Raw genomic sequence first — 18,523 nt, 5'->3', positions numbered from 1 at the left:
AAAAGTAAGTCACATGTTGAAGTCTGACCTTGAACGAGCAGTTCAGAGGTGCATGTGGCCCGTCCACTGCTGTTGGTTGCAGATACAGAGTATGTGCCTGAATCCTCAGGGAAGGCCTCTGCGATCAGCAGGCTATACAAGTCTCCGTCTTGGAGGATCCTGAAGTCAGCTGAGCTCTGGATCTCTGCTCCCTCTCTGTAGAACTTCACCACAGGGCTGGGGATTCCTGTGACGCGGACATCAAGGCGCACCTGGCTGCCTTGTCGCACTGTAGAGCTCTGAAGTCTCTGAAGGAAGTTAGGGGGCGCCGTCTCCGCTTTAGTGTGAGAAAAACACACAGAGATTATTATTGTGATCATTTACATATAGGCAAATATATGTCATGGTATATAGATAAATGTTTAGGAATCTAACAAAAATACAAAGTTTGGAAATGAAAACAGATTTTCTGGGTTTCTTGCTGTTTAAGATGACAGCTGCATCAGCATCATCACTGTATTAAATGGCAGGTGCTCACATCTGACAATGTGACAACCTAGATACAACTATCCTCTGAAGTATCTAGAGGAGTAAATATGAGACTGAGACCTGTGACGAGGAGTTCGGCGGTGCTGGTAGCTTGTCCAGCTCCGTTGGTGGCTCTGACGGAGAACCTCCCACTGTGTGCGGCGGTCACAGCGGGGATCCTCAGCACGGCCTGGCCGCCACTGAACGACATGTGGATGCCGGGCAGTGCGGCAGCAGACAGAACCTGGCCATCACGGAACCAGCTCACCTCAGGAACTGGAGAACCTGCACACAACACAGCAACATTTAGACTGAAAATGCTACATTATTGAACAATATCAGTATGTAAGACTAACAACATAGACCCTTCTAGGATTGATATGTTTAGAATAGTTCCACACGCAGCCTGGTACTTTCTATCCTGTTCATTTTAATGAGGCTTTAGCTTAATAAGGCAGAAAAATGTTGTTTGTAGACAGCACAAAGACATGGTTGTTGTTTCCATGTTCATTACACCACTAGTCTAAAACACCACCCTATGTGCTTAATCTTACATCATGTTGTAAGAAGGGGAAAATGTTAAGTTAAATTGAAATTATTTAATTTTATTAAGTGAAAACTAAATGTGTAAATATACTGCAAATACAGTCCTACTTAATCATTGAATTATTTTTGTTTCTTGGAAGTGAAGATGTTTTAGAATTAAATATCCCCCCCCCCCCAAAAAAAAAAAAAAAAAATTAACAGTGACTATCTTACAGCTCTTTTTAAACATCTTACGACATTCTTACGAAAAATGCACTCCTTCACAAAAATAAAACATGGTGGGAAAGCTAAACAAAATAGAAATCATTGCATTTTTCTTTTGTTATTTTATCTGTAAGACCATAAACAATAAAAGGCAGATTCATTATCGGCCGTGGCTGCAGAGCCGCGGCGCGGTCAAATAGCCCAGCAGTTTCAGGAGCCACGGCACGGCCATATAGCCTCATGGCTAACCCTAACCCTAACCTTAACCTTAACCTTAACCTTAACCTTAATCCTAACCCTAACCCTAACCCTAACCTTAACCTTAACCTTAACCTTAATCCTAACCCTAACCCTAACCCTAACCCTAACCTTAACCTTAACCCTAACCTTAACCCTAACCCTAACCTTAACCTTAACCCTAACCCTAACCCTAACCCTAACCTTAACCTTAACCCTAACCTTAACCCTAACCCTAACCCTAACCTTAACCCTAACCCTAACCTTAACCCTAACCTTAACCCTAACCTTAACCTTAACCCTAACCCTAACCTTAACCCTAACCTTAACCCTAACCTTAACCCTAACCCTAACCCTAACCTTAACCCTAACCTTAACCCTAACCTTAACCCTAACCCTAACCCTAACCTTAACCCTAACCTTAACCTTAACCTTAACCTTAACCTTAACCTTAACCCTAACAAACAAAAGGAAATAATAATAATAACTGTGTTTTCTTTTGCATTTGCTTTTTTCTTCTTCTTTCATTATAAGACCATAAACGATTGTAGTATGTTTAAAAAGAGTTACCGTCCTAAAATTGTACTAAATTACAGTAACTTGAGTATTTGTTGGGTAGTTGAAGACATGAGTTGACCTTGCCAAGATGAATTCTCATGATTTTTGTGGCTTCACAAACTCTTGAGAATCCATCTTATTAAGCTCCCTCTGATTAATTTGCAGGCCGCACCAGTGGTAAACGGGCCAATCACAAGGCATTTAGGGCCTGCAGGCGGGACTGGAACCAATCACAGAGAAGTCAAAACAACCAAACCAGTTTAAAAAAAAAAAAAAAAAATCAGTTCTAGGAGAAATTTGGACTCTATGTTCTTCAAAAACATGCACACAATGGCACGTTGTACATTAGTGGATGAGAAAGAGGACTGCTGTTCTGAACCCTGAATTTAACACAATTTAGATTTTTCTTCTTCTTCTGCTGTTGTGACGCTTCAAACAATCAGTATTTTTTACGTTCCGATGGCTTTCAGCGAGAGACTTTCCAGATTGATTCATGTGAAGAGCTCATTCCAGAGTGAGACACAGAACAGTGGTGAGTGAAGCTGTCTCCTTACCACTGACTTGAGCCTCGAACGTCGCGGCACTACCCTCTAGTGCCACGACGCTCTGAAGCGGCTGCGTGAAAGTCGGCGCTTGTGTCGTCATGGTGATGGCACCCTGCAGAGAAGAAACCCAAGAGTCAAACATATGATCAAAAGTAGAAGGAAATTCAATGTAAAAGAAAACAAAAGCAGCCCACATGACAAAACTACTCAAGAATGACTAAAACAGTGCTCCTGAGTTACCGGTGCGTGAAATATGTATTTGAACTAACAAACTTATATTTTATTTATCTATTAATCTAGCAATTATTTTCCCAATTACTCGATTCATAGTCTAGTTCTTTTCTTCTGTATCTATCTCTGTATCTACCTGCGTTGCATCAATGGAATTTCCCCATGTGGGACAATAAAGGATTATCTTATCTTATCTTATCTTAGTTTGTGAAAGTTTGTGAAAATTGTTGCTTAGTTGACCAAAATTACATTAAATTATAGAGAATATGCAATCTGCGAACAATTATATGATTATCAATTAGTTCTTGATTATTCCAGTAATTGATTAGTTACAATAACCCAGTTTAACTTTTTCAGCACTAACATGTACAATCTCTTTTTGGTACCTATTCCTGTAATAGTCCACAAAACAAAACAATGTTCATAAATACTATTTCTTTGAGGAAAACCATGTTGTTTTGTATTATTCATTCGTGGTGATAAACTTTCTATAGTGCTCCACCTGTCACTACAACTTTAAAAATTAAATGAAACATATGTTTTTCTGTATCTTTTGAAGCAGAACTAAGTAACTTGATAGTGACAGAGCTCCCCCTGCAGCCCCCTTATGAGAATACACCGACAGAGAACAGGCTTAGGTTTTTATAGAAATAAAGCAGTATAATCACATGTGTTAATGTTTAAAAGTTCAAAAATACATATAATCATCACAGGGACTTACAAAGATGTTTAAAAATGTAACTTATGTTGTTTAAAAGTACCCAGCTCTTTTGTTGCTATGTGTCTAAGAAGCTACAAAAAAAGACAGAGAGTACAAAAAACTTCTGCTTGAAAACATTCATATAAAAAAATGTTCTAAAATCAAAAATCTGAACGCAAATAGTAAGTTTGAAAGTCAATGGACAGGACAAAGTAAGTCCCGCTTTACACAGTTTACGACAATATCGATGCTTTAAAGCTAGTTGCAATTACAGAATTCCTTCATCTTTAACAGTTTGTCTTTTGCCTTCTAATTCAAGCAGCATGTCTGACATCTAAACATTTGTATTTAAAAATGTACAACCGAAAATAACAGCAAAGCACGAAAAAGCACAACAGCTGCTGCCACACTGAGTAAAGCAGGCTAAAAGTGAAAACAACAGCTGCTAAGACTGAACTGAAGCTCTGAACTGGTCTAATGACTTTAAAAACACAGAGGAGCACGTCTGAATTACGAACATATAAGGGTGATCAGTGTTCTCAAGATGCAAACTGTTGAAATATGCAGGATTTTCCCAAAAAGCTTAAAGGTGCATTATGTAACTTTCCTAGAGGAGTCTCCATGGAGATGTTAAGGATTTGCCTGGAACGTTCCACAGAACGGCAATAAACATATCTATGTCTGCTGAGACAGGTGATGCCATTGAGTTACAGTAAGATCAGAACTGTGGAGAGGCGACCCCACTCATTGTAAGAAAGCTAAAAGTTTGCTATTTGAATCATGTAAGCAATAAAACATGATCAATGCGAGTGATGAGTCGGTAGAGAAGTGATACATTGATGCAATTCAAGGGACACAATTATGGTGCATCAGATTTACTATTGCATTGAACACAAAACATTATTAAAGCAGGACAGCATAAGGTTCCAGGTGGCGGGCTCGCATTTCTCCATGGTAACGGAAAGTTAATACCAAACTTTAAAACGTTCCTTGGTAATGTAAACCCTGTGATGAATTCAACTGTGGTTTAACACACTGACAGCTGTTTTACGCTGCTGTTTCTCTTCATCGCATTCACAACACTGTGAAGTGCAGAATTCTCAGGTTCATGCAAATTGTGCACTTACACACTTCGTGCACTTTCAGAAAATGCACACTTCAGTCAAGTGTGTAGTGCGTAGTGCGAGTATCGGAGACAAGCAGGTGGCAGATGCTCCACCAGAAACAAATCAAGTTTGTGGTGAGACAAACCCGTTCACAGCAAGGATGTGTGTTTTCATAGAGCACAATTCATACACAAGGCAATTCAAAGACATGACAGAAATCACACAACAGTTTAAGACATAAAAGAGACGAGTGCAAAAAAAATAATTCCAGTCATATCCACAGCAAAACAAAACTCTTTTTAGCTTAGATTTGAACATTGTCAGAGTAGAAGCCTGTCTCACATCTTCAGGAAGACTGTTCCAGATTTTAGCTGCATAAAACTGAAACGCAGATTCCCCATGTATAGTCATGACTCTGGCATCAGCAGGAGGCCGGTCCATGTTTAGTCCTGACTCTGGCACCAGCAGGAGGCCGGCCCATGTTTAGTCCTGACTCAGGCACCAGCAGGAGGCCGGTCCATGTTTAGTCCTGACTCTGGCACCAGCAGGAGGCCGGCCCATGTTTAGTCCTGACTCTGGCACCAGCAGGAGGCCGGTCCATGTTTAGTCCTGACTCTGGCACCAGCAGGAGGCCGGTCCACGTTTAGTCCTGACTCTGGCACCAGCAGGAGGCCGGCCCATGTTTAGTCCTGACTCAGGCACCAGCAGGAGGCCGGTCCATGTTTAGTCCTGACTCTGGCACCAGCAGGAGGCCGGTCCATGTTTAGTCCTGACTCTGGCACCAGCAGGAGGCCGGCCCATGTTTAGTCCTGACTCTGGCACCAGCAGGAGGCCGGTCCATGTTTAGTCCTGACTCTGGGCACCAGCAGGAGGCCGGCCCATGTTTAGTCCTGACTCTGGCACCAGCAGGAGGCCGGTCCATGTTTAGTCCTGACTCTGGGCACCAGCAGGAGGCTGGCCCATGTTTAGTCCTGACTCTGGCACCAGCAGGAGGCCGGTCCATGTTTAGTCCTGACTCTGGGCACCAGCAGGAGGCCGGTCCATGTTTAGTCCTGACTCTGGCACCAGCAGGAGGCCGGTCCATGTTTAGTCCTGACTCTGGCACCAGCAGGAGGCCGGTCCAAGTTTAGTCCTGACTCTGGCACCAGCAGGAGGCCGGTCCACGTTTAGTCCTGACTCTGGGCACCAGCAGGAGGCCGGCCCATGTTTAGTCCTGACTCTGGGCACCAGTAGGAGGCCATGTTCTAGTTAGGACCTGAGGACCCTGGATGTACTGCAGCTGTTTTACAGCTCGTTTGGAGAGACCAGTGAGCAGGCCGTTACAGTCTAATCTACTGGAGACAATCGCATGGATAAGTCTCTCCAAATCTGGTTTAGACACTATAATTTTGAGTTTGGCAATGTTTTTTAGATGGTAAAAAGCTGCTGATGTTATTAAGGAGCCCTGCGCTCTTTTACATAAAAACTATGAGGGAAAACATTGCCATTACAAACAGAGGTAAAACATCACCTGATGTCTCTGTTACTGAGAGTGATGCACTGTGCTGTGGAGAAGTAATATGTACAAACATGATAACAAATAATTGGGCTATTTTAAGTCGGCCTATACCGGCCATCATTTACTCTTACTCATACCTAAAATCCAATTGCATCGTTGTAAGAAATGAAAAGAACCTAAAGACTTGGCTCGCAGCGAGCGGATCGAGGAGCACATCGTATCGGATCGAGATCTGAGAATGAATGCTAGGTTATTGGTTATTACTAAAATGTCAAACTCAATATGGCTCAATACTGATTTCGATATCACAAAGCTAACTAGAAAATCTGAAATGGCTGAAGCCATTGCTGGAGTGTCTGCGTCTCTCCCTCTCCCCCCTCTCTCTCTCTCTCTCTCTCTCTCTCTCTCTTGCTCGACTGGCTCCGTCACAAAAGCCTAAAGAATTCCGCAGACACTCATAATGCCCGAATTCATTTAAATGGGGAAAAAGTACTAATACTTTTGAAAATTTTGCAAAAAGTACAAGTTGTTCAAATGTCAAAAGTAATAGCACACGTAATACTGCGAAAGCGAGCGATCATAATGAGGTATAACATGTTGAAATCGGTTGAAGCGTTAAGGAGTTGAAACTGGCTAAATGGAAAATCATGGAAAATATAATAATAAAAAATACGTGAAATACAAGAACATATAGTGCCTGCGTGACATCACGCAGACACTCAATAAAAACATATTTTTAGCCAATGGGCAGTTAATTTCAACACAACAATAGCGCTTTCTGTATGTTAGCATGTGGTCTTACATATACAAGTTCTGATAAAGCTCGAGATCATTCTAAAACTGTTCAAATAGGGTCATTGAGCGTCTGCGTGATGTCACGCAGACACTATATGTTCTTGTATTTCACGTATTTTTTATTATTATATTTTCCATGATTTTCCATTTAGCCAGTTTCAACTCCTTAACGCTTCAACCGATTTCAACATGTTAAACCTCATTATGATCGCTTTCACAGTAGTACGTGTGCCATTACTTTTTACAGAATTTGCAAAAGTATTAGTACTCCATTTAGCCAGAGAGGGAGAGAGAGAGAGAGGGAGAGGGAGACTTTATTCTTTAGTCTTTATTTTTGTTTGTTACATCCCCATCTTTTTTCTCTCTACTTCTTCTGTCTTGTTCATTTTATCTGTATATTAATGTGTATTGTACGTGTTGTCCCCCCCTGTCTGTAAATACCCCCCCTTTTTTATATATGTTCAGCGTCTTTGGGTCACTGAAAAGCGCTATATAAATAAAAGTTATTATTATTATTTATTCTTTAGTAGTTTGGGATCTCTGTCAACAACAGGTTAGATTATCTTGTGTTTTATATACATCGATGCAATATATATACTGAACGTGATTATGTAAAATAATCACGTTTATTCGTGATTATAAATAAAGAGACTTTATTCTTCGCCTTAACGCTTCAACCGATTTCAACATGTTATACCTCATTGTGATCGCTTTCACAGTAGTACTTGTGCTATTACTTTTGACATTTGAAAAACTTGTACTTTTTGCAGAATTTTCAAAAGTATTAGTACTTTTTCCCCATTTTAAATAATTTGGGCATTATGAGTGTCTGCGGAATTCTTTAGGCTTTATTCTTTAGGCTTTATTCTTTAGGCTTTATTCTTTAGAATTTTGTGACGGAGCCAGTCGAGCGAGAGAGAGAGAGAGAGAGAGAGAGAGAGAGAGAGAGGGGGGAAGGAGAGAGGGAGAGAGAGGGGAGAGGGAGGGAGAGGGAGGGAGGGAGAGAGAGAGGGGGGGAGGGAGGAAGAGGGGGGAGGGAGAGGGAGGGAGGGAGAGAGAGAGAGGGGGAGGGAGGAAGAGGGGGAGAGGGAGAGACGCAGACACTCCAGCAATGGCTTCAGCCATTGCAGATTTTCTAGTTATTATTGATACTTGCTCAAACAAGCATCTTGTTTTAATACAAGTTTCACTATAATTTAGCATCTAATTTGATATTTGAACCTGATGCTAGATAATGTTACAACAGTGTTTTCTCATCATTCTGTCGTATTCCTGCATGTTTGAGTAATCCTGTATTGTCCCACAACACGACTATTTTCCCCTGCTGTTTGTTACAATGAAATGTCACTGTGAAGAGGCGGGGCTTATCAGTTCTGCAGTTTTGAACAGGAAGTAAATGGACTTGTTTTTTTTACTAAGCTGTTTTGATCAATTTTGCTGTTTCCAATGAACAAACATAATAATTCTCTACTTATGTCATAGTGCTGAAGAGTATGTGAAGAAAAAAAAAAACATCTTAGCACCTTAAATGAAGCAAAACACAGCTTCAGGTCAGCTTTTGATCAGGAAATATAATTATAATTTGATGACCTTAACAGACTACAAAGCTATTACACTTATAATCCGATAAAGAACCTCAAAACCTAAACATACAATGCAAAGCTGTCTTCTTAACCCTGACGTGACCCTTTGTGAGACACTTCCTGCCTGCTGTTGTGTTATCTCTGCCCCTGACAGTGGGCCTGGCTGGGGGATAGGTTGTCGGTGTGATCCCCCTGTTGTATTTTTAGCAGTGTCTGGGTGAGTGTGCCTGATATATGAGAGGTTGATCCAGGGGGGCTTTGGGGCAGATTAAAGCACCTGTCCCACCCCCGCTGGCCCGACCCTTCACATTTGATCAACTACTGTATTATCTGCCATGTTTACTTTATCTATTCACAAAATGTTATAAATATAAAGCGCAATTTAACTAATTGGATTTAACGCTGCGAAAAAGGCATAATAGATACGTTGAAATTAGCTCGTTTTTGGAAGCGAGTGGACTAAGAATGTGTATTATGAGTTTTTTAACATCATTTGCTTGGATTTAGGGATGTCATGAATTTGAATGGTACTGATAGTTGTAGAAGAAACATAATTTTACGATTATTGGCACTATGACCAAACAACAGCGAAATCCTTAATTCACTTTCATCCAAAAGTTTAAGGGATCGCCAATCTTCACTAACTTCATGAAATCAAACTTTCTTTTACTGTTGTATTGTGACCTGAATAATCAAGATTATTGATAAACCTAATACTCTTGACACCCCTAGCTTGGACTAAAAGGAGAATAACATGTTAAAACTAGTCTAAAAAGAAAAGGAGTTTGACACAAACCCATGAACATTGAACATTTTACACAAATCAATCTACTTCATGTAATGTTTCCTCTAGTTCTCCCTTGAAATACATGTAATTCTTGCTTCAACGGAAAGTACATTTCAGTATCAGTCAGAAGTAAACGTGGGCGGGAATTAAGTGAATATATTTACATCAAATAATCTAGACGAGTGTTTCTTAAACTGTTGAACCTGTTTTTTTCCATCCAATATAGTCTCGATTTAGTCTAGAAATGTTGGTCCTGATTTGATTCTGGCTTTACATGTGGCGTAGTCCTGCTTTAGCCCTGGTTTAGATCTGGTTTAAACCTGGTGTATTCATAACTTAGTCCTGGTTCTGACCTTCTTCAGTCCTGATTACCTACTTTAGCCCTGTTGTACATGATATTAGTACTTCGGACGTTAGAGTCTAGGCCAGTCTTTCTTGAACTGCAGTGCCTAGTTTAGTTCTGGTTTGGTCGTATATTTGTCCTGGTTTGAAACTGGTTCAGACCTAGTTTGCCCCTGGTTTAAATCTGCAGTTGTCCTATTTTAGCCCTGTGTTAATCCTGGTTTAGATTTCCATGAAGCATTGTACTTTTATTTCAATAGTAAATGGAAAATGAAAGAACGCTTCTTTCTTCCGTGTCACAGCTACATTAGAACCAACAAGCTACAATACACTGGACAGTGGCAAACCAATTAGTTGCTGCTCTTGCAAAAGTTAACAACCCTTAAATCAACATAAAAAGAACAAGTAAGCATTTCAATCACTGCGTTTGCATTCACAGGTAACTCCGAGTGCACTCTAGATCCAATGTTTGACCCAATGATCCAATCAAAGGCCTCAGGCGTTTCAGGATTTAGCATTAGCCCTAACACTTTGTAGCTATAATTGCAAATAAAAACAGCTTTCATACATCGATAAGCGACAACAAATTTATGTTTGATTTTCACGCATGAGGAAGTTATTTGCTGTGATTCCACTTCCAGAGTTTAAGACTGAAAACAACTTGACACAAACTTTAAAGGATAGCAAATTGGTTTATTTATATATGTTGACCAGTAGCTATTAGCCATAGATCGAATCCCAAGGTCACGGAACATAACGATGTTGGATACTTTTTCAGACCATTACAAATATTTCCATAACTTCATAGCCAGCATCTTTTGTGAAAACAAATATAACATAGCAATAGCCAAACCCTCCATGTCTAAATATAATACAACTTACAGCTCTTTGCTACCATAAAGTGCAAATCATTGCAAAAAATCCACTGAAATGAGCTTGAATTAGAATATTGTGCATCTTACAAGAATGAAAAAGTATAACATATTTAAAAAATGCTACTAATCCATCTAAAAAGTTGCTCCTTTCAGTAGTGAAGTACTCTGCTTTGACCTTTCCACATGTTATTTGATGTTCTGTAGGCGTTTAGCTCGGATTGGCTTGCAGATGTGGGCCTTGGTCACAGCTGTCACCTGATTGGTTAATGGTGTTTCCGCTGGACTGTGATTGGCTCAGATGTGGCTAACAGCTGCTTAAACAAAAACCCTCGACAAGCCAGTGCAACAAAAGCACATGTGAAAGTTTGCACCTCTGATGACGCTCTGCAGCTACTGTTCTATCACCAACAACTGAGCCCAAAGTGTTTATATTGTACGTCGCAATAATGCTACGGTTCTTCTACAATTTGTTTTGGTCTTTTACATGTTGAAAATTAAAGTAATAGAGTTATATACTCGCAATATTCAACTTTATAAATTGAATGTTGCATATTTTTCAGTAAGTTTGTTAGGGCTGAACAGGTTTGGAAAAATATGTAATTACGATGTTTCTAACAAGCATTGCGATAAGATTTTGATTTATGTTTTATGATTATGTTATTGCAAGATTATGTTCAGAAATCTCATTTAAAACGTGTCTAAAAGCTTTAACATTTAAGAAAACTAAAATGTGAACTGCTAAACTAAAGCAACAATACCTTGCATTTCAGAACATGTTTATAGAGCTCTAGGATTAGCAGTTAGCATTAGCATTAGTCTTTTATTTTGCTCGAATTGCTTTGCTGATTGCAACCATTCAAATTGTTTATTTTAAATCATTTAAATCCGATTGCGATCCTACAGCTCAACCGTTCATGCAGCCATAACTTCAACTGGGAAAAAGGAGATTCATAACTACAGCTGCTCCATAGAATGCAATATTATTGTTATTACATGAAATAAATATAGAAGAATAAAGCTGCTTTTCTTCTGACATGCAGTGATTTACACATATACATTTATAGCCCATGACAAATGTGAACGCAGTGCATTAAAAGCCAAATGTGCAGCGAGAGGTTCAGCTCCAGATGAATGCATGAATATATGATCTTTTTTAGCTTTATTATGTACTGTGTATAAATTAAATATATTTTTGTTTCTTTATCAACATCCCATTACGGAACTACATTTTGTGGTACAAAGCTCAGACTTGGGTTAGTTTTAATCATCACTCAAATATGTAAAATTCTAATTCTAATAGTGGCAGCACATCATCATCATCATGTGTTCTGGGAGTGTCCTTAGGTCTTGACAAAACCATTCACCTTAATTTTAGAACTATGTATTTGGGCCCAAAAACCCCTGCCATGAACAACAGAAATAGATACCTTTGAAACATTCTACTGGGAAAAAGCGAATCACAAAAATGGATGACACAAACTACACTGACAATTAAGGACTAGACCGATATTATATGACATATGGAAAATGGAAAATATCACATTAATTTGAAAATGGACAAATTTGACCGACATTGGGACTGGATTGGACATCTACCTCTTTTTTTAAAAAACTTATTTTCTCTCTGTTTTTTGTTGTTGTTTGATGGTTTAAATTTTGAAAAATATATATACATATATTTCAAATAAAATAATATTTATCCTTCACTAAACAGTATTAATCTTGTATTGTTTCTTGTTTCTCATCATGTAAGCAACTGGCCTCGTGAAACACAGCGGTCGAGGTCAAGTTGCCATTTTGACCACTGACAAGATGGCCGCCCCAGTCTAACAGATTTAAACACTTTAGCCGCTTGTTTTATCCAATAATATTTACAGAAATGTAATATCAATGTTTTGATGTATTTGTGTCATGTGTAATATTATGAGTAAACAGGCGTGTCACTGTAAGTGATGGGCCCTGCGTACAAAGCATCTACATGTTGTGAACCTGCTACAGTTAGGCCAAAGAGCAGGGATGTTTGTCTGTGACAGTCTGTGACTCCAAGACACATTTTCTAAGGGATAAAATGAAGTAATCTTGAATCTTGATGACAAATGCTCAACACTGACTTTGGAAGGTCCTCCTGCATTTAGTCATGGGTAAAAAAGTTAAGGGTATATAATATTTACCCTTAACTTTTTTATGTTTTCTTATCTTATTTCATCATCCTGCATCCATAGATTTCTATGGGATAGTGGACATTAAAAGGCAATTTTCTCACCGAGCAACAAAGATCAGCACTTAAAGTAGCATATCTAATTCTAAGCCTGATTTACAAAACAATATTTTTACACCAGTTTTAGTACAATGTAGTTTATTCAAATATTAAATAAATATACATTTCTTCCTCCCTAATATGCCATCAAAATTAAGTAAGACATTTCAATCTGGTTCCATCTGCCAAACTGCACCATCATTTTAGACCATTATTTAACCATATGACGCCATTAGCTTTAAAGATTCAAAATGTCATTCCTCACAGTCATTTCCTGTAAGCACGGCTCTTTCTCATTGTCCCAGTTGGGGATCTTGTAACAAACTGGTTTATCTAAGCTAGGACACTAAAAATACACCCCCCTCCTCCACCCTCAGCTTCTCTGTGTGATTGACAGCCACCATGTGCCACATAGCTGGAGGAGCAACTGATAGCTCCGCGCCTGTTGATTCCCTTAAAAAGCCATGGCCCCCCAGCTGACGGCCCACACTAATGCTATCAGCGGCTATTCTGGGACGTCCCATTTTAACCTTCAACCGGGGAAAAACGCAAATAAAAGTCTGTGAAATGTTTGGAAACAAAAATGAGAATGTGAAGAAACACAAAGTATCTGAGGAATGACTTTGTTTGTACGGCACTTGCTGGTGTTGTCAGCGGTCACATGTCAATCAGTGCATTTTGACACTTACTTGTGGGTACAAGGATGCCGGGGGGATGCCCAGTGAAGGGCTGACTTCAGGAAGTGGGTCTCTATCCGAAATGGTGATGAGAAAATCCCAAATTGAGAAGAGAGTCGCCTCGTTGGAACCCCAAAGAAAAAAACAAAACTACAGGGAAGGTGTAGTTTTGTTTTTTCTCCTCACACCAGTCCCTCCAGCCGAGGCGTCCAGGCTGGGAATCTGCTCAGAGGCGGCACTGGAGCCATGGTGGGTTTTATACGCCAGTGACATCATGGCCAGTGGGGCACGCCATTGGTCGGCATGCGCTGGACCTGCACAGGATCATGGGAGAACAGGGAAGGGAAACATTACAGAGAAACGGTCTTCAGGTTTTGTACACTTACCTCACAAGACTCGATAATAGTTATGTAACCTGATCATAGATGCTGTGTTGGTCTGTCGTGGTAATTACTAATTACTATACCGACTTATCGAGTAATAGAGTACATTTTCTTTGTACAATTGGAGAATTTTTTATCGGGATTGACAATTGTCTCACATCTATGTCAAAACAATTATCAAAAAACTAAGAAAAAGTTTTTTTTTTTACACAAATCTTGCTTTTCTTTCAGTACTAAGAATACATGCATGCTTCCCCATCCACTCTACATAAACTGGACTCTATTTATCATGGATCAAGGCAGTTTATCACAAATGCTAAGGTCCTCACTCACCAATTCACTCTTTATAACTTAGTTGGTTGGACGTCGCTGCCAGTTCATAGAAAACAACATTGGTACATAGTCATTCACAAAGCCATTCTAGGGAAACTCCCGAAGTACCACAGACAGCTCCAGTAGCTAGCGGCTTTGCTCCTCATCATATCTACATTTCAACATGCCTCGATGCCTTAGAGAGCTGGGAAAATCAGCTTTTTCCTTCTCTACTCCTTGATTCTGGAATATTCTGAAACATACCTTCAATTGGATGTTGTAGTGTTGTGATTGAGAGGAGTTTATGCTTTTATTATGTCATATTTTGTGATTTTCTGTATTCTGTGACTTGACTGAATCCGAATGGGACGTCCTGTTTGAATAAGGGTAAAAATGTATTTAAAACCATGAAATGTGTTTGTGGTGTGATAAGATTTCAGCTGCGGAGGGTCAAATTGAATAACTAATTTCTAGAGCTATAACTAACAACTAGTCAAACTCTTATTTCTACTGTACATTGAGACTTTTTAAATAAATAATTATCAACCAAATTAAGGTTTAAATATTGTGACTAAAAGTTCCTAGATAGAGAATATTTACGAATAAAGTATATTATTGATGATGCACAACAGAATTTGTTTATTCTTTTTCCACATTTTGTTCTAATAATGCCAATGTATTAGTTATTAAGGGTATTTGTGTATGTGTTTTAGAGTCTGTTCAGATATAAGATAAGATAATCCTTTAATATCCACACAAGGGTTAAATTTCGCAGTAGAAACAGGAGGAAAGACAGATTATAGGAAGTTTCAAAAACACACTCTTAATAGAACTCTTATGAACAAAACAAAAAACTCTTGTTAACAAAACTCCTCCCCTATCTTAATAGGAAATGGAGGGGGGAGAATAACATAGATCAATAAAAATAAAAAGATAAAAATAATATAATAATAAAATAATGATAATAGAATAAAATAAAATAAAGTAAAATAAAAATAGCTAGCACAAGACTAGGTAATTCTAATAGTCAGTAAGTAAAACCGAATAAAAAACAAAAGAGAACACTCTTATTTACAGGTATTGCACATGGTTAAATCAGTATTGCACATGTTCAGGGCTAACAGTGTTTGTTATAAAGTCTGACAGCAGCAGAAGGAAAGACCTGCAAAACCTTTCCTTCCCACAGCGAGGGTGGATCAGTCTGTCACTGAAGCTGCTCTCCAGAGCGGACAGAGTGTCCTGCAGGGGGTGACACTCATGGTCAAGCATAGATGTGAATCTAGCCAGGACCCTTCTGTCCCCCACCTCCTGCACCGAGTCCAGAGTGCAGCCCAGGACGGAGCTGGACTTCTTGATGACTCTGTCCAGCCTCTTCCTCTCCCTCTCTGTGATGCTGCTGCTCCAGCAGGCCACACCGTACAGGAGGGCTGATGCCACCACAGAGTCGTAGAAGGTCTTCAGGAGTGGCCCTGTCACTCCAAAAGACCTGAGTCTCCTCAGGAGGTAGAGCCGACTCTGGCTCTTCCTGTACAGTGCGTCTGTGTTATGAGTCCAGTCCTGTTTGTGGTTCAGATGAACACCCAGGTACTTGTATGAGTCCACTCTCTCAATGTCCCGTCCCTGGATGTTCACTGGTGAGGGGGCAGTGGGGTGGCGTCTACGGAAGTCCGACACCATCTCCTTGGTCTTTCCCGCGTTGATGAGGAGGTGGTTCCACTGACACCAGTCCACAAAGTCCTGCGCCAGTCCTCTGTACTCCGCGTCATCGTCGTCCGTGATGAGTCCGATGATGGCAGAGTCGTCAGAGAACTTCTGCAGGACACAGCTGTCCGTGTCGTGTCTGAGGTCTGCAGTGTAAAGGGTGAAGAGAAAGGGCGCGAGGACAGTGCGAGATATCAATTGGAGTTACTCTAAAATTAGTATTCAGATTATGTGTTTTTTATGATGTCCTTTTCCCTTCCAATACTGCAAGTTTGATGATGATATACAATATAATAGTACATTTGTTTCAATTTCTGAGCTTGTATTGTCTTACCTACTTACTTTATTTCTTAATTGAATTCAAAGGGGCAGAGACTTATTCCATTAGCCTGTGAGTAACATTTACATCATACAATTTTCTGTTAGCCTAACGTTAAACCAAAGGTGATTTAAAGATGCTGATTTTAACCTTAGCGTTCATTCAAAAGTATTTCAACACTATAGATTGATAAATGTATTTGCCAGTAGTTGCAAAGCCTTTTATCAGCTTCTTGCACGACTTTTTAGTTTACTTTTTTACATTGTTTTGGCTAATGTCTCTCTATGCACGTTTAGCACACCAGCAACAAACACTTTACTCACCTGGAAGAAGCACGTGTACTTCAGTCAAATACTATATAAACTGGTATTAACGCCATGGAAAACGTCCATCATTTATAGTTAACAGTAAATTACAGCCATTAGCAAAATATTGCCCTTGTTAGCTAGCTGAACTCAAGTTAGTTAGCATTAGGCTATTAGCAGCTAAAAAACACAAACTGCTAGCTATTGACTTAATCCACGCCTTTCAAACCTGTGGTCAGACACAAATGATCAGTAATAACATTGAATTAACAATAAATCACTTCTTACTGTGTTTATTTTGACCACTCACCATGGTTCCACTTCTGGGTAATCCATATAGCAACTGGGATGTGCATTTTAGTATCGACTTTGAGAGCCAGCTGTTCTAATTTTTGGTATTGATACTACTTTATAAGAATAAATACTTCTAGAAATTGACTAATGGATACAGCATCATAATATATATATATATATATATATATATATATATATATATATATATATCCTAAGGAAAACGCAACGAGGCAGACGGGCTGGACGTAAACTCCGAGAGAAGAGAGAAGGAAACAGGAAGTCGGTTCCCGCCGTAGTCATGGGTAACGTGAGGTCCCTTCAAAATAAAATGACGGAAATAGCGAGCCTCATGCGGTCCCAGAGGATTTATAGGGACAGCAGCGTCTTGATTTTCACAGAGACCTGGTTAACAGCAGAAATGCCAGACTCTATTGTAGGTTTGGACAATTTTCATCTGCTGCGGGGGGACAGAACGAGAGAATGCGGGAAGAAAAGAGGTGGAGGTCTGGCGGTGTATGTGAACACGAGCTGGTCCAAACCCGAACACTGCACAGTGAAGGAGCAGCTATGTAACAGGGATATTGAACTATTGGCTATTGGCATGAGGCCATATTATCTTCCCCGGGAGTTCTCACATGTGATTTTGATCGCAGTCTATGTGGCCCCGTCTGCCAATGCTGAAAATGCTTGTGAAGCACTGCTCTCCTGCACTTGTAGGCTGCAAACACAGCACCCACAGGCTCTCTTCCTCGTCTCTGGTGACTTTAACCATGCTTCTCCCTCTTCTGTTCTACCAACATACACCCAGTATGTTACCTGCCCCACCAGGAACAATAGAACATTGGACTTGTTTTTTGCCAACACCAAGGAGGCTTATTCCTCTTCCCCCCTCCCTCCCCTGGGCAGCTCGGACCACAACCTTGTACATCTGAGGCCTGTGTATGAACCCATCGTGCGCAGGCAGCCTGTGGTGTCCCGTGAGGTGAGGATGTGGTCTGCTGAGAGCGAGGAGGCTCTGAGGGACTGCTTCAGCACCACTGTCTGGACTGAGCTTTATGACCCACATGGGGAGGACATGAACAACTTGAGAACATTGTTCCCTCCCGGACGGTGCGGTGTTTTCCAAACAACAAGCCATGGATTAACCGTGAACTGAAGGCTCTGCTGAAGGAGAAGAAGAGAGCCTTCAGGTCAGGGAACAAGGAGGAGCTGAGGACTGTGCAGAAGGAGCTGAGGAGGAAGATCAGGCAGGCTGAAGCCGGCTACAAGAGGAGGATGGAGGAGCAGCTGCAGCAGAAGAACATTCAGGGAGTGTGGAGGAGCCTGAAAACCATCTCAGGCTTCAAAATCCCCCATGCCCAGACAGAGGGGGATCTACAGTGGGTGAATGATTTAAATGCTCACTTCTTGAGGTTTGATCGGTCACCCGCCCCTCCCCCTGCACAGCTGCATGCTCCCTCTTCCACAGCTGGACAATGCCCTGCATCTGTTCCTCTTCGCTTATCTGCCCCGGACCATCAGCTCCCCACTTCGCCTGGACTCACCCATCCCCCCAGCACACAGTCCCCCTGCCAACCACTGACTGTCACAGCAGCACAGGTGAGGAGTGAGCTGAAGAGGATTAAAGTGAGGAAGGCAGCAGGACCTGACGGCATCAGCCCCAGGCTCCTTAAGTCCTGCGCAGATGAACTGTGTGAAGTTATGGAGCATGTCTTCAACATGAGCCTGAAGCTGAGGGTGGTACCACAGGTCTGGAAGACC

At 40.6% G+C, this 18,523-nt stretch overlaps 1 protein-coding gene across 3 annotated transcripts in view; it reads right to left on the bottom strand.

Moving 5' to 3' along the window:
• The window catches only part of LOC140359384 (titin-like), a 30,437-nt gene extending 16,758 nt beyond the window's left edge, over positions 1-13,679 (bottom strand). For 2 of the 3 annotated variants that reach the window (XM_072444283.1, XM_072444284.1), the window contains exons 1-4: positions 13,461-13,678; positions 2,607-2,709; positions 589-792; positions 29-316 (exon numbers count right to left, since the gene is read on the bottom strand). In XM_072444283.1, the coding sequence (XP_072300384.1) occupies positions 29-316; positions 589-792; positions 2,607-2,697 (583 nt within the window). In that variant the 5' untranslated portion in view covers positions 2,698-2,709; positions 13,461-13,678. Of the gene's footprint in view, positions 1-28; positions 317-588; positions 793-2,606; positions 2,710-13,460 lie in introns of all 3 variants that reach the window. The other variant, XM_072444282.1, reaches the window with a different exon arrangement.
• Positions 13,680-18,523: the final 4,844 nt, after the last annotated feature.

Source organism: Eucyclogobius newberryi, unplaced genomic scaffold (assembly GCF_026437365.1).
Source record: "Eucyclogobius newberryi isolate DKJ021-1_F unplaced genomic scaffold, fEucNew1.0.hap1 SCAF_14, whole genome shotgun sequence".
Lineage (NCBI taxonomy): Eukaryota > Metazoa > Chordata > Actinopteri > Gobiiformes > Gobiidae > Eucyclogobius > Eucyclogobius newberryi.
Note: the sequence above shows the minus strand (reverse complement) of the source record. Positions and strands in the feature narration are given on the sequence as shown.